Source organism: Crinia signifera, chromosome 4 (genome assembly GCF_055691185.1).
Source record: "Crinia signifera chromosome 4, ASM5569118v1, whole genome shotgun sequence".
NCBI lineage: Eukaryota > Metazoa > Chordata > Amphibia > Anura > Myobatrachidae > Crinia > Crinia signifera.
The window spans coordinates 203,829,255-203,852,485 of record NC_139220.1 but is presented as its reverse complement, the minus strand read 5'-3'; the positions used below and the strand labels follow the sequence as shown (position 1 = coordinate 203,852,485).

Genomic DNA, 23,231 nt, shown 5'->3' with positions numbered 1-23,231 from the left:
CTGAGTGAGGGGATACCCCCCACTTTTAATTATGTATTGTTATGTGTGTGTATGTTTGGTTTTATTTTGCAACATATTTTAGATATAACTCAATAAATGTTATGTTTTATGAGTAACATTGTTTCTTAGGTGCACCAGAAACAGACACTCTTTTCTATCCGTTTTTTTGTATATCTTACCAGTGTCTTTGGTAGCACACCCTCACCTGTGCAGCATTGTCTGCAGTTAATGTAAATAAAGAGGGTCCATTGTACAAATATATATTCTCCTGATTAACCTGTGCGATTGACACAATCCATCTTTCAATTCTTCTAACTTTCTATTGCATGACAGCTGTGGACTTTTAAACTGCAATAACTGTGCCGAAGTTGTGAAGCATTTGAGTCCTGAGGAGAATATCTGGCATAATGGGATGTGGGCTGTGAGGCCTGGTTATTGTGCTCACAGACAGGATATACTTTGCTTATATTACGTGAGTTGTGATGCAAGTATTACTTAAGAGGAGCATACACTATACAGTTATCTACCAGATCTGGCTGGTTTGCATTAAAATCTGGTAATGGATGAGAGCAAATCACAATCAGTCATTTGTTCATAAACCATACTTGCCTACCCTCCCGGGGTAAGGCTCCAGAAAATTGGGTGGCACTCCTGGTCTACCGGAAAAGGTGGACAAGCCTTCCGCATGCCCTTGGACCCCATCGCATCCTGCGCCTCCGCCGGTGAAATACTGGCAATCCATGGCTCACTAGAGAGAGGCTAAAATGACACAAGTCGCATTGTTCTAGCCCCCCCCCCCTGTCGCATTGTTCTAGCCCCCCCTTCTGTAGGCCAGCTTTTTCTGTAATGGGGCAGGGCTTGATGTTTGCCGCAGCCCCCCCCTCCCCTCTTATACCACTTTTACACCAGAATGCCGGGTAGGACCCGGAAAATTGAACCCGGGAAATTACCAGGGCATGCCCTGCCTCAGACCCCATTTACACTGCACTTCAATCCAGGTTATTCCCGGGTAATGCCCACACTGAGAACGGATCAGCCCTGCCTTTCCTTGCTGCTTTCATTAAAAATATATATTTTTGGCCTGTTGATGATGAGGTCACAACAAATGGAACATGACACTCCTCAAGTTTTTTTGCTTTATTAAGTTGAAAATATGCATACAATCATCATACTGTACATTGGAATCTTTATAGATGTAATGTATTCTCATAAAGAAAGATGAAGATGCGTATGAATACAAACGTGTAACACACTGGGACACACTGTGTGACAGCCAGTGTGTGTTCCTGCAAATGAGGCTGTAAACTCACTGGGGGGAGTGCTTCCAGCACAGACTGTTGCTGTAGTGTAGGGCACAGTCTGCACACAGCGTGGTAACGCTGCTTCTGCTGCTGCTGCTCCATGTGCGGGTCTCCAGCAGATGACATTATCTGCCAGAGCTGCAGAAGCACCAATAAGCTCTTTGCGGCCTTCTCCCCACCATATAACCCGGATAATGACCATTTACACCACCCTGAGCCCCGGATAAGCCCCATGTCCGACCCTGAACATTTGCCGGGTCAGATTCCCGGGGAACAGTACCCGTGTTATTTTTTTTCAGCCCATTTACACCACGCCCCGCCCCTGACAGGAGAGGCAATATCCCGGGTCCAACCTCTGGTGTAAAAGGGGTATTAAAGTGCTGATGAGATCTCCTTCCCAGGCTTCTTTGAGGCATACTTCATTAACAATGGAAATGGAACAAAAAGTGCCATTCACATTAACTAGTCAAGTCAAGGATTTAACAAATTTTTATGAAAGACGGGTTTTGTCCTTTTACCACACAGATTCCCAATTTACCATACAGACTTTCTGGCCTCACAGTCCCTGCTTCAATTGGTCAGCTGAGTAAGTTGTGGATGGTTGTGATGTTGGTTCTCAGCTTGCAACGTCGATTGCTGTGATGGGATAGCAGCACCAGGCATGAGCTACTACTAAATCATCTCCTACGCATCCCTCCTTTAGGATGAACGCAACATTGCATTTCTTTCGCTCTCTGAATTAGGCCCTACATTAGCATAGCATAGGTTTCTAGAACAATATTATTACATGTGACACAGAGGAGAATAATACAAATAGGGTTGAAATCTTATATTAACCTGTTTAGAGGCATAGAAAAAGCACTGTTTCAGAAATGGATCCAAAATAGATTCAGACAACATTCCACAAATTATTCTTAGCTTCCTGTCCTCAGCTGTGACCTGCAGGAAGCAGCTGGATCAGCTCAGGGAATGATGATTACCATGTGCAGATCCACAGTGATGAGGAAAAGCCTACAAGACACCATGGCATATGCTATCCAGGTGGAATCACAAGCAGAGATAAGGGAACAGCACGCAACTCAATGTTTAATGTCAGAGATTAAATGTGACATATTGCAGACATCTACATAGCACACTGATACATCAAAAGGAATTTTGGAGAAGTATTTTTCTTAAATTGAGCCTAAATGAATATTTATAGTGCTTTGGTTATTGGCAAACATCATTGGAAGGGAGCAGTTCCTTATAACAGGGATGCCGACTTCTACAGTCTCCTCTCCGGGAGAACCCCGGAGAGGAGACTGTCAGCATTACTTCTGGGGGCGGGGCCTGATGGAGTAATGCAAATTACTCCATGGTGGCAGTCATTTGTATAACTGCCCCCAGTAATGCAAATCCCGCAATATGCGGTTCTCCGATGAGGGGGCGGGGCTAAATATGAGCATTTGGCACTTCCAACAAAAAACAACAACACAGTGAATCGCGGCAATTTCAAGCTGTTGCCACCGGGGACATGCAGGGGGAGGGGGGGTGGTCCGCCAGTATTCGGGAGGGTTGCCCACCTTTCCGGGGGGGTTGGGTGGGGGACAGGATTTTCGGGAGCCTCCGGCCATTCCGGGAGGGTTGGCAACCATGCCTTATAATCATCACTGAGATACAAAAAAAGATTGAAAAAAATCTTCTAGAACACCTTCAAACAGATGGCAAGTGTCATAAATTTAAAGGAAAAAAATGTCAAGGTCAGTCTCAGGACATATCAATCCTATGCATGTTTCTGCTTTTAGTGTTGAAGTGAAGGACTGCTCACTTGTCTTACAGCCAGAATGAGTCTCTGTAGGCTCTATCAGAGAAGTGAAGTATCAGAATGGTCATTTGTTACTCCAGGATTTGAGATTGTGTTGATCCTGTACTTCCAACCTCATCTATCTCTCACTTCCATGATTTACACTGGCTTTATGATAAAAGCCTATCCCATGTTTTCTGTATACATTCTGACAACATTGCTGGTACTAAGTTTTATGCAGACTCGGACTGGCCCAACGGGGAATCGGGGGATTCACCTGTAGGCCCCGGTGATTTCTGACCCCGCCTACTTCTGCAAGGGGACGGGACTTGACAAATCCCTAGTGTAAATGCTGAAAGGTATTCATGTCGCATAGTGTCTATACAGCTTTGCTCTCATGATTAATTCAAGCCACAATTGACGGTAAACCCAGCTGTATTGCATGCAACAAATGAAGAAAGATGAAATAGATAACGCAGATGACCCTAGAGTGGTAGCAGATAGTAAGTTATGTATACACTATACACTGTTTCTAGCGCACATTTTAAAACACATCCCCAACCAGCTCCAGCAGGTGCAGATAGATTTAGCAGGAGTGTTTCCAATGATGGTTAGAGACCATGTAACTAGAAATGGCAACGTGTTCTTTTTGACATTTGTAAATAATTGTTGACCAATCCCTTACTTGGTCGTCTTTATTTGTTTAAGATGTTTAGTGGTTTTTCTAAAGCTGTTATTAGTATTGCTCCCTCCCAATTAAGATTTCTAGGAGAACAATTACATAACTTCAGGCCAATCGACTCTATTTGGTACAAGAGAAACGTTTTCAAATACAGTAGGTCTTCTGTAGGCTGATGGGGGGAGTTGAGACTCGTCAATATGTTATGGTGTAATTTAGCATTCATTTGCAAACCTAGCCACACAAAAGTTAGACCATATTTACTGTAGTCACATAAAAAAAAATCCAATTATCCTTTTTCATGGGAGCAAATGGGGCACTGCGAGTGAGCCCTGAGAGAAAGAGCTCCAGTTTTGTGCACATCTCTATTCAGGGATCAACTAAATACATACATGCCTGGGACATTGCTTTTGAGAATACAGATGTCCCAAGATATAATTCTGAATTTTAAAGAAATAAAATATACATGCAAGGAACTTGAATTCTAACTTGAATTTTTGGATAGTACTATCAAATGGCCCTAGTGAGAAATCCCCAATGTATACTCACGGAAACCAGCAGGGGCATCGGTAGCAATAACTGCTTTACCTGCAAAGTACTTCTCTGACATTTTGGAGAAGTTTTCACGTATGTAAAATACTCCTTAAGGGTAATCTGACACAGCACCTGCACATAGGGCCAAATTCCGTATTGAGCTGGTGCTGGACGGAGGCTTAAAGCAGTTTGCACCATCTGAAGATGCTGTAAACTAATGTGGCCAAACTATGCATAGCTTCACTTTTCAGGGTTTAGTACATTGGGGTCAGACTGTAGTCCTGATGGATAATAATGTAGTCTGTTATTAATATTTTACAGATGGATAATTAATATTTTTCAGATGGATGAGTGACATTTGGCTACAAACAGCACACTCACACAAGGCGTAGGCAGTTTCAATACAAATTTTATAGATTTAGATACCGTTACCTTAATGAAAAAATGGTACCAAGCTCATACAGACATAAAAAGAACTGGTAAACCATAGATTGTAAGCTTGCGAGCAGGGCCCTCCTACCTCTATGTCAGTCTGATACTACCCAGTTTGTATTATCACTTTTTCCAATTGTAAAGCGCAATGGAATATGCTACGCTATATAAGAAACTGTACATAAATAAATAATCATACTATTTAACTGAAAATATCTACTGAGTGAAGAACCCCTACAGTTGTTTGGGAAGGAGCTTACATGAAAACACTTGTCTTTAATATTGTGGGATGTATAAAACTTTAAACTATGTCCACAGCCGCATTTCTCAGTCAGTGCAATTTGTGATTAGTTTATTTCCCACTTGCAGGTGTGAAGAAGTCTGGGGAAGTTCCAGAGTTTTATCATAGTGCCATGTGCAGTAGCGCAGAGCGTGATGAAGACATTATTGTACACGCCAGAAAGACACCTACGATTTATTGATGCCATGTAAGGTACAATACAGACGAGATCTGATTTTACTGCATTATTTCTTCACCTCTATGTTAAATTTGTATGCACAGTAGATTAGATGCATTCACTTCTGGCATATGTGGGTTCTAAGGGGTAAATTTACTTAGATGGGGGTTCTACTGAGGATGGGATATTGCCCATAATAACCAATCAGATTCTATCTATTATCTTCTAGAAGGTGCTAAATAAGTAGAACTCCCATCTTAGTAAATGTACCCCTAAGTATGATTGCACATAGATGCTTATTACTGGACAATGCATTTTTGTGTTATGTTATGTAATATCAAGCCAGTTGGCCAATAGATTTTGTGATATTAAATAATAATGTTCAAATGTGTGTGTACAAATATTGTCTTTATGACTATAGGCCTGATTCAGACTTGGTCATTGGGCTGCGTGTGTTCAGAGCCCAGCGCCCAACAAACACACGCACCCCACCGCTGTGCATGGCTTATTCACCATCGAATGAATTTCCCCCTGCTTGCAGCACTGAGTAAGCCAAGACTCACTCTGAGCTGCGAAGGCTGAGGGGAGAAGCAGACTACTGATGACACCAGCGGCCCTCCCTCCCAACAGGCGGGGAATGCCAACACGTCCCCAAACAAAAGCAGGGTGTCATCACTGTATGAGCAGCGAGTGAAGGTCTTCACTCGCTGCCTACATGCGGGCGGCTCGCACATGTGCATTGTGTACCGTGTGTTTGCGTGGTCAATCAGGCTCAATAGGTCTTAACATATGTAATGTATCTTGTTGTTCATTTTAACCAGGGATCTGTGAGTGTGTCTCACATATGTCTATGCATACATACAATACACATTTGTCTTGTTGTCCATTATAACCTGGGGTCTGTGATTCGGAGGTTCAGCCCCTCCAATAGGTCTTTACTGCATGGACCATTCAGAAGGCTCATAAAGGACTCATTCACATCCCTGTTGAAAACATCACCAAAGGTTCCAAAATTGTAATCTGCACTTCCCGCATGGAACCCTTCCACTAGGTCTTGGACCAGCTTAAGGTCCTCTGAGAGTTCTTTGCTCAGAAAATCATATCGTGACTCGAGCTCTGTGTACCGCTCAGTGAGGCTCCCAATGTTTGATTCCACCAAATGAATGTCATGGTGAATGTTTTTTTTCATGGATTCCACTTTACGGCACTCATATCGGAGCTGGGACAGATTGTGTCTGACATTCTCATTCTCTTCTTTATACCAGGTCTCCTTCTCATTGTAGATGGATATCAGAGCCTCTGCATCCTCCTGTAGAGCATCATAGTTCAAAGCCAAAGAGCCGAGTACTCGTTCTGCGCTTGTTATATCTTCCACCACTTGGGCAAATCGCTCAAAATTAACATAGGTGTTATTGGGGGGCATGCTAGAATGAGACTTCATGGTATATTCTCTAAGCCTCTTAGCCTTTAGTTTCCTCATGGCTGTTCTCCTGGTATCATGTTTTATATTTTCCTCTTTGGACTGGAGCATCTTCAGGTAAAAAGGAGACATAAGTACCAGGACAAGTCTGTAAACATCGGGTGTGCAAATTCACTCGGGTGTGCAAATTCATGCCAAGGTAAGACCTGCTATGGAATCCACAAACCTTTCCATGGATACACACCAGACCACCATGCATTTTCATTGACTAATCCACAACGTCTGGTAAGGGTGTAAGATGAATTATAGTTCTACAGACACACAATGCCACACAGCAAACACAGTGATCAACTTCCATTAGTATGTATCAGTTGTTAGAACATAATCTGCAACATGTTTTAAAGGACAGTTGAACGCCCAATACTTACATCTTGAAATGTCAGCACACATGCGTCTGTTATTATATATCAATTCTACCCCTGGTATAGTCATAATACCTTAGATTTACATCACTCTCATGCAAGGATGATTGGCTTGTTGTACTCACCGTGATCCATGGATGGGACAGAGCATCCTGGATAGCAAGTCGCTTCCTGAAGACAAGAGGGAAACATATTACCATAGATACTTACTGTATGTTTAGGAGACTACGAACAAGAGTGCGACATGTAAGAAAGACAGACCTGATGATTTATTTTATCCAATAATATGGCTCAACTGGGCAGTACTGTATGTTTGGAGGAAAATTTTTATCCAATGAAAGGGGTGTTTCTATACTGGTAGATTTCATGAGACAGTCACACACTCCGGATCTTCTAATATGTCCACTGCCCCATAAAGCTATACACACTTAGGTATAGTTATCATCAGAGAGCAGCATGATATGTTCTGGGTAGACCAAATGGGTAATTGTGCTTTTCAAATATGAAGCCATAAGTTAAGCCCAGTGAATAGACAGAGCAGAGCATCCATGGATAGCTGGTCAGGGCACCTGAATCTATGGGACTGCTGTCCATGTAAATGCAAGTGGCTGTGTTCCAAAATTCACAGCTGCATGCATAGTTGGCCAGGTGTAGGAGAAGCACCAGGTACAAGTTTCCATGGTGTGACGGATGGTGCTGCATAGGAACACACCCAATTGGGATTACAGCGAGAACGGATATTAAACATGGGTGTCTCAGTCCCTGCACATTCTGCCGCATGGATCTACACAAGGAGTAAGCAGCAGGGATTCACCAGCAGCAGCTTTTGAGCAATAAAGATGGAGACAACAGGTAAGTTCTCACCAGAGGCTGGAGTCATGTGACTCCAGCCTCTGGTGAGAACTTACCTGTTGTCTCCATCTTTATTGCTCAAACGCTGGTGAATCCCAGCTGCTTACTCCTTGACAAAGGTCTCTCATTGGGACCGAAACATTGGAGGGAGAAAATTTATCCAGGTTTTTGTTAATATTGGTTTGAATATTGCATGGCTGGCTTAAATGCAAATAGTCTCTTCAAAACTTAATAAGTCAATGTGGAGAGTGCTTTTGTCCTATAGTCATAGGATCTGTTTCCAGTACAAATGGACACAGGTTTACCCGTTGTCCTTAAAGGCACCGCAATAAGTTGCATACACTGATTGTGCGAGTGCAGGCTTTGTGAATATATATATATATATATATATATATATATATATATATATTTCTAAGCATCCACAAAATTATATTGTATACCTCGAAACATAATTCCTTTGGAAGTTCTGAAAGTAAGTCCTTGATTGAATGAATGAATAAATAAATTCATAAATGAATTACTTAGATTTAGAGAAGGTCTTCGCTGCATTTTACAGATAAAAATGTGATGCTCTGATCACTGGTCTGTTCTTGCCCCACACCCAGTGGCTGATTAGGCTGCAGCCTAGGGCACCTTGTCTGGGGGGTGCCTTGTACGTGACAGTTGAGGAATAAAATTAAGGTCTAATTTATTCTGTGCTTGTTAGCCATCCCCAGTACCGATGTACTGAGGGTGGTAAAGTTCTTAAGGTGACTACCAGATGGCAGTGCCAATGTAACTTACTGATGGAACCATTACTTTATGTACATTGTGCTAGACGGCCAGCTGGGCAGCCTAAAGCCAAAGTCTCCTTCCCACACCACAAGCATTAGATCCTAAATGCCATTACCAGTTGTATAACCCTTGTTACATGCACGTGTTCAGTATGACTGGCTAGTTCCAAAGTGAACATACACATGTGTTTAGCAGCATTACAAGGGAAACTACATGTGTATTAGCCTAGGGCACCTGAAACCTTTAATCCCCTCCTGCCCATACCAGACTATGGGGGGTATTCAATCCCCTGTCGGAAATAGTGGCGGGTGCCTATTCAATGCTGTCTTTCCCGACAGCATTGAAGAGGCATCTTGGCAAAAAGAGCCCGACTTTAAAAGCAATCAGGCTCGTTTTGCCGAGAACGCCCGTGGATTGTTGATCTCACGGCTGGATCTCAGCGATCCACGGCCGGATCTCACAGCCACACCCCCTTTTCGGCACTCGGCAAGCGGGACATTGAATCCCACCTGGCGATTTGCTGTCGAGCGGGCTGAGAATGGGACAGGGTCACGACTGCCGGGATATCCCGACAGTCATAACCAGGGATTGAATATCCCCCTATACTGTATATCCCACAGTCCAACATATCCTATGTAAGCCCAGTCACAATAGTACAGTACATATTGATAGCTATGAACTAGCTGTAGGACAAAGACCTATATACAGTATGACTCCTGCTCAATGAAGTACAACAAATTCTGATCTTTATTCAGCTCAGAAGAAAGGTTTTACCTTATTGGGAGTTTATCTTATAAGAAATTCTAATAGCAAATTAGAAATGAATAAGATTGTCACTAGAGAGGTACATCAGGCAGGTCATGTATTTACCGGATCTCATTGCAGTCTCCATACTTGGGTCCTATGGGCCTGATTCAAGGCCACACGCAATGCTAATGTTCATGTAGTTGAGCATTTGTTTGTTTTATTTTTTTACTACTGCACATGCACAAAACCCCTGAATGTCCAATGGCGCATACATTACACAGTGTACACACCAAGGTGCTTTTACTTGGGAGCCACTTAAGACCCTAAACAGCCAGTCAAAAGCTACAAGATGTCAGCAGCACTGCAGTAAGGGACATGCAGACAACATCCAAACAGTATAAGTTCCCTCAGTGCACTGCAAACCATGACACCCCCTTGCCCCACTCCCCCATCCCTCATAACCGAACATGTGTTTGCACACTGTTGCTGCACTTGAATAAAATAAGAAACACTCTGCAATTGGTAGTTTGTCATATTGTGTTAGGTTCATTTGAATGAGTTTTGTACTCATAAAGTGTATTTAAATGTGATTAGATAATGCGTATAAATACGTATAAACACTTTTTCCTTTGTCTACTTCTTACCTAGTATCTATCACAAGCAGCTTTCTGATGAAGTCTTTGGCCAGATCACTGGTATGGCTGAAGAATTCTTCATCAAACTCATAATTGACTGCTGTAATGTTGGAGAGGGTCTCCTGCTTGTTCTCTCCCAAAAAGGGGGACGCGCCACTTAGCCTGTTTAGTGGATGGAGCAGAATACAGAAAACAATCTTTGGTTAACAGCGTACATTTTTTACATGTCTGGACAAATGCTGGAGAAAATAAACAAATACATTACTATAAGCTCTCTGTGTTTTGCATCATATTAAATAACTAAGATATTATAAAAAATATTTTTTGGGTGCATAATCGGAGCATTACGGATGGTGTAATGTTTAGCATTACTGCCTCACAGTGCTGAGGTCATAATAGCGCTTAAATGATGCCTCATCATCCTGAATAAAGCATAAACCACTAATTCAAGTTATTGAATATTAATTAAGACTAATGTATTCCTTACAGTTCTTGCACTCCAAACCCTGCTGCCTGTAACAGCTACCACAGTATATCTCATTACAGGGACACATGAATGGACACCCATTATGATCTAGCTACAATTCTTCAGGCCAAAGCACAAAAATAAAAAATGAGATGTGGTTACAAGAATAACATATTTAACCCTTGGAGTGCCAAGTGAATTTGTCAAAATTGGTGTGTAAATTGCCAAGCAAACAATGACCTGTAATGTTACCTTATATAGGAAATATAATCGTTTTATACACAACATTTTTTTATTTGAATTTATATAACAAATGTGAGGGACACTGGCATTTTCAGCCGATATTTTGAACATCTCTCAGAGATGTTGGCACTCAAAGGATTAAAGAAACTTTGGGTGGTAGACATAGGGTACATTAGAAGGCATTCCCTATTTATAAAGCGTGTCAGACCTTCATACTGGCAGATTACATTATCTAAGAGATGGAATACTTCTATTAATAAAACATAAGTGTGTCAGCCCCACCATCATTGTCTGTGTGATATAGTGAAGAAGGATCAAAATAAAAATGGGTACTCACAATATGTAGGTGATCACTCCAATGCTCCTAATACAGAGAAATGTGTTGTTACTATACAATTCATTTTATACAGGCATCTATGTTGACAGCCAAAGACTTCTGTATATGTGAACTCACCACATATCTACAGGCAGGCCAAGTGGCTCATAATTGACTATTTCAGGAGCTGAAACATTAATTGTACATAATTAGACACATACAACTCGCATTATTGCTTTTATGAATGCAGAATTGCTACTAGTGTTCAGGGCATTTCACTGCTAAGAAGCTGCTGCAAGTATCTTCATTACATCCAAACCTGCGGGCACTTGGAATACTACAATCGGCATCATGTTTGCAATATGATTCAGTTTACTTAAAAAGTAAAAATAACAAACGTGATACATGGAGAAGGTAATAATTGCGTCTGACAGACAATGTAGAAGGAACAAATCCTTAGAACATGGGACTAGACTTTAAAAGCAGTTGGCAGCTACAGAAGGAGCCGCGCTTATCAGAGAGGCTACTATCACGCCGTCGGTCCACCACATTGCGATGGATGGAGCGATCACCCCGTCCACCCCATTGCGATGCCGCCAGCTACTGAATCCGGCACACTGGTGGCAAGGGGGAGAGCAACTCCAAGTATATGAATTATAGCTTCTGTATAGCTAAAGACTTCTTTATTGCTTGTGTCTGTGGTACATTATCTTAACTCCTCTGCACTATGTGGTCATCTTAGCTAAAGAGACAGGGCAGTGCCAGACAGGCATTTATAAATGCCACAATATTCTGGCCAGGAAATCACAATGCTCTAAGCAATGATATTTCAGTCTGAAATAACATGAAAGTGAATGGGGAATGCAGTACAACCAAAACCCTGTATGCATAAATGTAACCTCACATACTATGAATGTTTTAAATATCTTCTTGTCCGGCAAAATAAACCATTTTGCAGGGGGTGCAATTCTGGGTGCATTTATGTACCTAGCCAGCATGTACATAGCAGAGCTCCAATGTATCCCAATGGAAGATACTGTACATGTCAATTTTCTATAGCTTGATATAAAAAGATGATAAAGAGAACTTTGTCATCAAATCCGCTGCTCTCTCAGGGGTAAATTTACTAAGATAGGAGTTCTATTGAAGAGAGGATGTTGCCCATAGCAACCAATCCTTTTAAAATGATTATTTATTTAGCACATTCTAGATTAGAAGATAATAGATAGAATCTGATTGGTTGCTATGGGCAACATCCCATCTTTAATAGAATTCCAATCTTAGTAAATGTACCCTTTAGTGTTCACTGAGGTTGGCTGGACATGATCAATGTATGTTCCCATCCACCTTGCAGGCAGGCAGGTAAGAACCCTCCTGGGAGAATTGTCTGTAAGGTCTCTCCCTAATCTAGCATCTACAGGATATTCCAGCAGTTTAGGCAACAATGCTATCAAAACATATTACATTTTTCTAATCCACCATTTTGACATGCAGATCCTCCCACGGACCCAAAATCGGATTCGTCTGCACTCAAAACAAGCCATGAAGTCACAAAACGGGGACATTTTTACACATTTGTAAATTAGTAACCATCAATGCCACAAAGATTACATACCTACAAATTCTGGTGTGCCAAATATATTCTTGAACTCTACCCCATCTTCAATCTTGTGTGCCAGGCCAAAGTCAATCAATTTTATGTGGGGTACGGCAATTGTTTTATCCAGAAGCATAATGTTTTCCGGCTGAGAAATAAAAAAAAAATGATTCTATAATTCTTGAAATCCACCTGGTTCCCTTTCTAGTACAATCTGCAATATAATAGTCCACAGGCTACTACAGGTCGAGTCTCCCGTATCGGAAATATTCCAAAAAACGTGTTTTGTTTTTTTGAATGTTTCTGATTTATTTTTTAGCCCCCCCCCCCCCCCCCCCGCCACTTTTTTCATACTTACCAAGTCCCCCGATGTCCACGGCGGCCTTCAGGATCTTCTTTAGCGTCTTCAGCGGTTCCAGGAGTGCATTGTGCGGGTGCGCCTGCAAACTCGCGCAATGCACCCCTGGAACCGCTGAAGAAGATCCTGAAGGCTGCTGTGGACACCGGGGGACGCCTGGGGTCCAGGTAAGTATGTTAAAAAAAAATATTCTAAAAACCAGAAAAATCCCTTATCCGAAATGCTTGTGGTCCCGAGCATTTCGGAGAAGGGATACTGAATCTGTATAGGCTAGCATGCATTATATTCAGGGGTTTGGTAAATCCCACAGCTTAGAAGAGATCTGCTGCAGTCACTCCATCTTGATCCTGGAGATCCTTAATATTTGCAGGTACCCTATGAAAACAGGTGTTCTAGGGCATTTTCTGCAAATATGCTTTAGTCATTTTTACTGGTGTCCCTAGGGGGGTGCTAGATGCTCCCGGGTGTCCTCTGATGAGGGCTGACTCCTGCTCAGTGACAGAAGCCGGATGCTGCAATATACATTACATGCCGCACCCTGCTCCTGTCACTGTGTAGGAGCCAGCACTGCATACTCCTTGTCTCTGGGTGTCATCTGAGGTAGGGACACCACCAGCGGAGGTTCCTACCTAATTTTAATAAGGGGGGCTGCCTAGTCTGACGGAGGAGAGCCCCTGCTGCCGCCAGTGGCCAGGTCATGGCCCCTGAATAATGAAAAAAAAAAGGGTTTTACCCGGGTTGCTTGGCTGTGTAAACAGGTAACCCGGGTCCCGTTTACACTTTAGGGAAGAGGCAGCATCAGCTCCAAGCGCTGCCTCCGCCCCCCAATGACACTCTGCCCCACCCCCGTGTGATGTCAGCGCACCCGTGTTCAAATCCCGGGTGCGACGCGGCATTTGCTAAGTGAAAGGGGTATGAGTCTCCTCACCTTTAAGTCGAAATGTGCAATCTTGTGTGTGTGTAGGTAGTTTACTCCTTCCAGAATCTGCTTTATGAATCTAGTAGCCTCTTCTTCACTTAAGGACTCTTTCTGTGCCAGGAAATCAAAAAGTTCTCCTCCAGAAACCCTAACCAGAGAGTAGACAAAACCCATTAGTTCAACCTCCTTTACAAAGCACAATTAATGCACACTGCAATATGCCATGGTTCTCACATAGGTGGCTAAATGGTCCTCACATCACACCTCTAGTTGCACATCTACTCTCTGCACTTGGGAGACACACCTACAAATTAGGCACATGCCTACGTTTCTGCAGCTGCAAAAGCTGGTGAGTGATGCTAGTGTGTGGGATGACAGGCTGGGGTAATATTATTTTGGAAAAATATTAGCTTGTTTGTAATGCCTTTGAAGGGATAAACATGATGGCTCTGAGTTGGCACAGTTAGTGGCCAAGGTACAGTCTGACCAAGTAATAGCCCTAGAGGTGCCTGACTGTTAGAGGTTTCACAATGACTCCTTAATACAGTGGTTCTCAACCTCAGTCCTCAGGACCCCCCAACAGTTCATGTTTTCCAGGTCACCCTGCATGTGCACAGGTGCATTCATTACTCACTAACACATTTAAAAAGATCCACAGTGGGGTTAATTACAGTACTTCACTTGTGATTCTGTGTGGAGACCTGGAAAACGTGCCGAGGTTGAGAACCACTGCCTTAATACATCTCTATATCCAATTTTTATTTTACTTTAATGTAACAAACTAAAAGACAGAATTTTGTTTCAAGTTTACTTAATACATGATTAACCCCTCATTCTGTGATGTCAGTACATTTTAATGAGCACCTCTCATTCTGCGTCAGTAAACCTTCTGAAGCGACATACTTATTTAGATAACAGAAATGATCTTATTTCAATCCAATGTGGTTTTAAAAGATCTAATTTAAAACAAACAGCATACAAGAACATCATGTGAAAATCATTTAATCTTAAATTCATTTTTTGCGATTCAACCAATTTCAAAAGGTATCTTTGTACAGTAAATCTCAGATGTCTGCTGAAAGTGTTGATGGCATTAACTGTAATGTGTGCTCAGGATTATTTTTATATACTGTATTTTTAGATGTAGCATACCATCGAGCAATGATATGCGATTTAAGTTTTATGTTAAACCCAGAAAATCGGGTACCGAGATGCTTGCCATGCTTCAAAAGGCCTTTGGAGAGGAGTTCTTGTCCAAGGCGCAAGTTTACTAATGGTTTAAATTCTTTGAGGAGGGCAGAGAAGACGTAAAGGATGAACCACGCTCTGGACAACCTTCAACAAGCCGAAATTAGCAAACTGTGGACAAAGTGCGTGATGTTTTGAACAATGACCATAGTTGGAGTGGTAGAATGGTAGCAGAAAGGTTAGGAAACCTATACCCCCTTATGTTTCTAATTGTTAATTTGTCAAATTAAATTTCAGCCCCTAAAATTGGAGTTTGTGTATACAAATAATTGCTGTTCTTAAATGTTTTTTTCATTCAAATTCTTGAATTAAAGCTGAAAGTCTAAACTTTAATTGAATCTTCTACTGTATTCAATACAAAATTAGGTACTTGTGTAGAATCACGGCTCCCACGATGGGCATCGTACAGGGAAAAAATCGCATCGCATGAGATCGCATGCGATCTGATGCGATGTCATTTTTCACAGAAATTATGGACATGAGTTGAAATCATGTAAAATGCACCCCAAATGTCATTTTTCACACTGTACTACCCCCACTATCAACGCCAACCCGAAGCGTGGCGAGCGCAGCGAGCCCGCGAGGGGCGGCGGTACGCGTCCTACGACCTTTTCATACCCCAGCTATCCACGTCGGCGTGGAGTTGAGAATAGAAAGTGTGGCGAGCACAGCGAGCCACTGAGCCCGAAGCATGGCGAGCGCACACGGATAACTGTGAAGCCCGCGAGGGGACACGGATACCTGTGATGGTATCCGCGTCCGCTCGCCACGCTTCGGGCTCGGTGGTTTGCTGCGCTCGCCACACTTTCTATTCTCATCTCCACGCCGACGTGGATAGTGGGGGTATGAAAAGGTCGTAGGACGCGTACCGCCGCCCCTCGCGGGCTCGCTGCGCTCGCCACGCTTCGGGTTGGCATTGATAGTGGGGGTGGTACAGTGTGAAAAAGACATTTGGGGTGCATTTTACATGATTTCAACTCATGTCCATAATTTCAGTGAAAAATGACATCGCATCGCATCAGATCGCATGCGATCTCATGCGATGGCATGCGATGCGATGGCATGCGATGCGATGGCATGCGATTTTATAAAAAAAATGCATAAAAACACAGTAAAATCGCATCGCAATGCATGCCACCACATATGGCAGGCGATGGCACGCGATGGGAGCCGTGATTCTACACAAGTACCCAAAATTATTTTATTCACATACATATATAGACATAGGTCACTGATGTCTGCAGTAGTACAATACAAGGTTATTGAGTGTCCATTCTTCACAGTTAATATAACAGCATGACAAGAGCTAGAGGAAGTGAACAGCCTGCAATATCCTCTTAGTGAACCACAGACCAATATAGTGCTTCTGTTAATATCAGTCACGTCTCTTGGATTAGAAGAGACTGGCTCATCTCCAGAGTAAAGAAACAATCATCTGATGCATTGTCCCATATTGGTCATAGACATTTCAGATGGGTACATTACATCAATGAGAATAAAAAAAAACGACAAAAGTAATTAGTTTAATATAATAATATTAATATGTGGTCATGAAAACATATAGAATTCTGGGGCAGATGCATGAAGCAGTGATAAGGGAGGAGAAGTGGCCCATGGCAACCAATCAGCACAAAAGTAACATCTGTAATTTGCATAATATAAAATTATCCAGAGCAGCTGATTGGTTGCCATGGGCCATTTCTCCTCTCACTCACTTATCCTGCCGTATCACTGCTTGATACATCAACCCTACTGTTTTCTAAAAATAGGCTAATACAACTGCTTTACAAGAGAAGGTAAACTTGTAACCCAGTTTGTGCCCATTTAGCATTACCTATTACATACATACATTATACTGATATTACTGAACATATTTATTCTGTACATTGGCAGAACATAATGTGTGCCACCAGTGTAGAGTGGAGTTAAAACTAGCCTAATATCTATGTTGCACTGTTATTCAAAATTACATTAATTCTATTGCTTGAGCCAGTGAGCCTAAATAAGATCCTGTCAGATCTAAGGCTCGGGTCGCATGCGTTGGGCCTGTACTGCACATGTGCAGTACAGTTCCTGCATTGTCGGATGCAGTATGGCTGCAGGTTTCAGTAGATTGACAGTCTGCTGCTGCTTAGGGGTGTGGAGCGGGCGGTGATGGCCTCCATTTCCCAACAATAAGTAGTCGTCACTTTAGTAGAGTGCCGAGGTCAGGTTGTCCTTCAGAAATGGAGATTTTCTGGTCTGTCTGTAAGAGCTGCGGCAGCCGCCGTGTGTGACCCCGTGGGTCATGCAGCTAGCTGATGGTGTCACGGATGATCCCAGTCCACAGATGCTGCAAGGATCACTAATGTAAGCAGGAAGCGTCTTCTTATATCAGACACCTCCTGCTGAATTACGGTAGATAAAATGTATAGTTAACATGGAAATGGTTGACACATGAAAAGAAGTTCAACATGAGGGGCCAAATGTAATAGGGTGTGAGAATCACCTGCTAGCTGGGCTCCGAATACTAGCAGCCCAGCAATCAGGTCTGAATCAGGCCCCTACTCCCACTGACCACACAGATTATACATAAGACTGTATTGGAGAATTTGCGATGCAAACGTATAATTCCATCCTGTTACTGATAATCATAATAATAACTTTTTTTATTTGTAAATGATCTTCAATAAGTCTCATTTAATAATATATACAGTAATTCCAAGGCAATAAAAGGAGCAATTCCATCTGACAGGCAGAGAACATGATAGCTTCTACTTATAAATGGTCAAAACTAAGGACATTTCTGGTGGTAAATCTTTCAACCCTGAGACTGTCCCACTCCCTAGATACATGGAGAGACAGCACTGCGTATACCCCTCACACTAGTCCACAGGGCACTGCGCACACAGCACTATGTACAAGGCATCATGTAAAAGGATGGAGAGGAAGTTCTAGGAAGGAAAAATTATTTCATTTCCTACTGCAATATGACTTGTCCAGATCTTCCTGTGTCTGCAGTTAATGTTTCCTTCATTTGTACATTAATGTGTCTTGTGGTGACATCATTTATATACAGTACCTAGATAAATGTATCTGGGTCTGACACTGCACTTATGTCAGAGGCAAACGCAGGATTTTCAGAAGGGGGTTTCCAGAGAGGTGCGGAGCGAAGCACGGAGATGGACACTTAGGTGACCCAGTATATGCCGGGTCAGTTAAAGTATTATAGATAGACCAAATGTATATTAATAATAATAATAATAATAATAATAATATACAAACACATATATCTATCTATATATCTATCTATCTATCTATATATATATATATATATATACACACATAACAGCAGTAGACCCCTGGGCATAGCAATGTATTGGGGCTCCTACCGATCCTCCAGCGGTAGGGGTGGGGGGTGCTATGGGCGGAAGATTTGATGTCCGGCGGGTGGTAGGGGGTATTATATCAACCGCTCAGCATGTAGGGCCTGGATCAGTAATTTCCACTAATTACCCCTTTACTGCACAGATGGTGGGAGATGAGGTGGGAGAAGGGGGCATTGGGCTGAATGAAGGGGCCCTGATACATAACTTCCAGGGTGGTATAGGATTATCTATGCCATTATCAAATGGCCTTACATTAGGAATTTATATTAGGGACCACCAGTATCAGAAAGTCACAAAGTGGATTGGAGGCTTACTGTATTTTTGCTAGTATATGTAACTAAAATCTCAGAATTTTATATTACCATATAGTGTCTTGTTACTTATACCACTTGGTGTGCTGGGGACAACTTCTCATTTTGTTACATAAACCAATTCACCCAGATTATAATAGACTGAGTTAACATGGCATTTGGTCACATGTCATTGTACCAAGAGCACAACCCTCTCATTGTTAACGCTTGAAACTCACAACTCCAGGATGAGGACAACATCAGTCTTGTTTTCATAAACATCCTGCAAAGTGATGATATTAGGATGCTGGATATCCCGGAGGATGTTCACCTCTCGCTCAATCTCCTCCCGAGTCACCCCTCTACGGCTGGCCCGGCTCTGTCTCTTCTTGATGAATTTTGCAGCATAATCTATTCCAGTCTTCTTCTCTCTGCATCTTTTAACAATGGCAAACTGTCCACTAGAAAAACAGAGAGAACCTTCAGAACAGGTCTATTACTTTGCCATACAATGCTTGTGCACCTGGAAGTCGGCATTTATCAGTTTACCAATTCTCAGTACACTTAAACAGATCATTGCATGCCGTTGTGTAAATTAACACACAATGGGCCTGATGCAGATGGTTTCTGCATCACTCTGGTGCATGTGCAGTACTGTACAGCTGTACTACGCAGGTGGCAATCTCTGTCTACAAGCTCACTGCCGCTGTTTGGAGGGTGGAGAGCAGATTTTTTTTTCAAAATGGAGGCACATTGGGTGAGATTTAATAGGATGAGAGATTCACAAAGTGAGACATCTGGTAACAAATCTCAAGTTTTTTTAAAAGCAGCAATCATCTACACTTCAATATCAAACTGGTTTTGCAGTGTAAATGATTGCCACTTTATGTAATATCTGACACCAAAGGTATCGCTACTCGGTTGGTGATAGAGTTAACAAAGATTTTGATACCTTATATAGACAATAAATGTAATCACATTATGTCTCTCTTTGACCGTGACACGGTTCCTTCGGAGGATCTATCTCCCTATTCGGCTATCCCAGTTTCATCGCAAAGTGACCCCGAAATTGGTGAGCCAATTAATACTAGTTTCAAAACGGAGTCTGTTGCTTCCACACATATCTCTGGGGCTACTGTGCCTATTTATGTCCCAACATTTCATTACAGTGTCACACTATTCCATTTGACTGCGATTTCCGATTCTCACCCTGTAGACAACTGGGAACCACATAGCAGGTCAGGAGTGGCTGCACTGGATGTAGTCCACTGGAAGGCATACAGCAGTTACAAATCCTGTTTTATAGATGCCAACATTGTAATCTTTCCTTCACCCTCAGGGTTCATAGAGGAAAGTCCAACTACCACAAATCACACCTTATATTTTTTTTTAGTGGCCTTTATGGTACTGTTACATAAAGTGGCCCCTTAATGCCTAACCATCTGTTCTCAAGGACACACAACTTTTTCTCCAACATGTGTCTATACTGTTATGGGGACACATTAATATACTTACACAGTTTCTGCCATCTACTCCATTTTGGTTAGCGGATGCTTTCCCACACCCACTGATACTTTCTGTTAAGTTATATAGATTAACCTGTGGCCCAATTGTTATCTCTGGTGTCTATATATGGTTATAGGCCAAGGCGACACAACAAATACAATGTTCTATTGTTTAAAGCTCGTAAGTTTATCAAAGGTTCCACGCCATATTATATTATGTTTTTTTGTCTCTATGTGGTATTTTCGCGTTTTGCCATCTGTTTATTTTCAGTAAACCTATATGTTAGTAAGATTTTATGACCTTTACATTTCTGCTCTGCTCTGGTAAATCCCGGGTACAGAGTTCTAGATGCCGAGGTGGAAAATTGAGAAAATTGATGTTTTGAAACATACTACAATTTTGCCTGTGTCTATAAAAAGTATTTTTTTCTTCTCTCTTTAGTACAGTAAATGAAGTTGTATTTGTTCTGTATTGTAATAACTTCTTAGCATCATAATTTTGATGTTAATTTTCTTCCATATTTCTATTCTGTATGTTTTGGAACTAATAAAAACATTATAAAAAAAAAAAAAAAAAAAAAAAGGATTGCCACTTTAAAAAACCTGGAGATTTCTTACCAAATCTCTCACTTTCTGAATCTCTCATTCTATTAAATCTCACCCATTGTGTGTTTTGTAGACCTTTTGAGATGAGGGTCTGCATCTTTCCTTGCCTTAGCAGAGGAGTTCCCTCAACCACTCTGTGTAAGATAACATATTCACAATGAAGATCCGATGCTGCATCTTCGGATGCACCACTTGGGTCTGCTATACCGGCAGAAGGCATCTATTTTCTTCAGACACCTCCTGCGGCATTATCATATTTTCACATCGCTGCTACGGCTAAAGATTCCGCAGCAATACAAATTGCTTCAACCCCTGAATCAGGCCAAATGTATGATATGACATTTAAAAATATTCTTTAACATGTTCACCACACTCTACACGTACTGCATGAAATAGTTTTCACACCATGACCTCAACATAGCTACACATATAAACATATGTTGCATATTCACACTTAGAAAGCTTCACATGTAGCAATTAGTTTAGACGGGAACAGTTATCTTCATAAACTTACTTGCAATGAAACAGCCATTACACCTGTCTGTGTGTAAATGTTCCATTAACACTTTTGACTGTTTGAAGCTTAATTAATTAGGGTATTTTACCTAATCCAATGTGCCATTATTATTGTTATCTTTTATATCTTAAGGCCCAACAAAGTGCCCATGGCTTCATACAAGCAATGCACATACAAATACAATGGAAGCTCAGAAAATGGAAGCACCTAGATCAGTTCTAAAATGGGGATTGTAAGAAATGTGGACAACGGTGACTGCTGTGCCAGGGGAGAGGTAATTATGGAGGTTTCACTCATTTTTACAATGAAGTTCTGTAAGTAACACAGTTGCTTTAGTTAACTTTATTTCTTACATTTGTTAAACTCTACAGGGTAAATGTACTAAAGCTTCTAACAAATGAAAAGAGGTGATGTTGTCCATAGCAACCAATCAGCTTATTTTATAGAATGCAATAAAGAAATAAAAGACATAATTTGATTGGTTATTTTTAGAAGCTTAGTAAACTTTATTAGTTGTCCACACATGGACAAACCAGGAGACCTTAAAGCAATTAGGCCATCTACAAAGAGTAATAATGCTTTTGTGCATATTCAAGTAAGTTCATGGTTTTCTGTGTAAACTATTTTGTGTGGATTGGACGCACGTCATAGATTGTGCCTATTCTGCAGCACAACACAAAGCAACCCCATCCAGCCTGGTCCAGCCAACATTACACAAAAGATTTGCTGACCTGGCAAAAGAACATAATTATATTCCATGCTCCCAATCCATGCTCTGTCTTATACAAATAGGCACGTCGGGCATGAGTAGAGATGAATAATTACATATTTGCATATGAGCAAAGATGTATCAACAAGCTTTCCATTCCACATTAGTACTTGGCACTGATTACATTTATGTTTGTTTACTCATATAAGGATAAACCCCCAAAATGCAACTCCAATAAAACAGACCTTAGAATTTCCCTCAGAACATCATTCTACCTTTTAGGCAATTATGGCTCACTTTGATACTCCACAAACTGAGCATGGTAGAAGTCCAATTCATTAACACTAAATACAATCTACTAATGGTGACTACACACGGTGCGATACTTGGATGCGGTTTTTGAACTTTTTAGTTCAAAACGCATCGCGAGCGCTCCCACGTAGTTCATATCGCAACCAAAAAAGTATGTGCAGGCAGTACTTTTTGTTCATCTAGTTCAGATCATACCCTGTTGTAGTGTATCGCATGGGATTTGAACTAGATGCGATGCAATATAGTACAAAAGGCACATACTGTAGTACAAATAGCACCATGAGTGGGCAACTTAATAAATTCAATCTACTAACACTATATTAATTTTAACCTTTTTCCAAAAATGGCACTCGGTTTTACAAAGGCACAACAGGCCTACTTTCGAAAACTAGTTTCAGGGAGATTATAGTTGGTAGTAGAATTTTGCACAGCGCCTCATTGAGGGGGCGTGTCATGCTCCACCCAAAGGGCGTGGGTAGTTTTATATCAGGAGAGATTGTGAAAAGAGATTGTGAAAGTGGCCCCTAGAAGCGTGGGTGTTTACTGCTACATCGGAGAGGAATCTGTTAAAATGTAAGTGTAATGTAGACTAGGTGACATGAGGGAGATTGCTAGACTAATCAGGGAGAGAAGGAGATTGCTACTATTTCATGGAGTCTCCCGCAGAATGCAGGAGGGTAAGCAACTATGGTGTACACACAGTGAGATTCCTATTCAACTTGCTATGCAGTCTTTGCTAA

The 23,231-nt window shown here is 41.6% G+C and overlaps 1 protein-coding gene and 1 long non-coding RNA gene across 3 annotated transcripts in view; one reads left to right on the top strand and one right to left on the bottom strand.

Annotated features, from left to right (window-relative positions):
* LOC146074874 (uncharacterized) overlaps nt 1-10,301 on the top strand; it is a 55,193-nt gene extending 44,892 nt beyond the window's left edge. Inside the window, exons 3-5 of one of the 2 annotated variants that reach the window (XR_014473470.1) lie at nt 5,099-5,222; nt 6,453-6,806; nt 10,051-10,301. This is a non-coding gene — a long non-coding RNA (uncharacterized LOC146074874). The remainder of the gene's footprint in view (nt 1-5,098; nt 5,223-6,452; nt 6,807-10,050) is intronic. The other variant, XR_014473469.1, reaches the window with a different exon arrangement.
* The window catches only part of DAPK2 (death associated protein kinase 2), a 49,723-nt gene continuing 27,368 nt past the window's right edge, over nt 877-23,231 (bottom strand). The window contains exons 3-10 of the mRNA XM_083183491.1: nt 19,082-19,303; nt 13,946-14,084; nt 12,678-12,807; nt 11,201-11,249; nt 11,084-11,110; nt 10,047-10,199; nt 7,155-7,200; nt 877-6,718 (exon numbers count right to left, since the gene is read on the bottom strand). Coding sequence (XP_083039617.1) covers nt 6,074-6,718; nt 7,155-7,200; nt 10,047-10,199; nt 11,084-11,110; nt 11,201-11,249; nt 12,678-12,807; nt 13,946-14,084; nt 19,082-19,303 — 1,411 coding nt within the window. The 3' untranslated portion in view covers nt 877-6,073. The remainder of the gene's footprint in view (nt 6,719-7,154; nt 7,201-10,046; nt 10,200-11,083; nt 11,111-11,200; nt 11,250-12,677; nt 12,808-13,945; nt 14,085-19,081; nt 19,304-23,231) is intronic.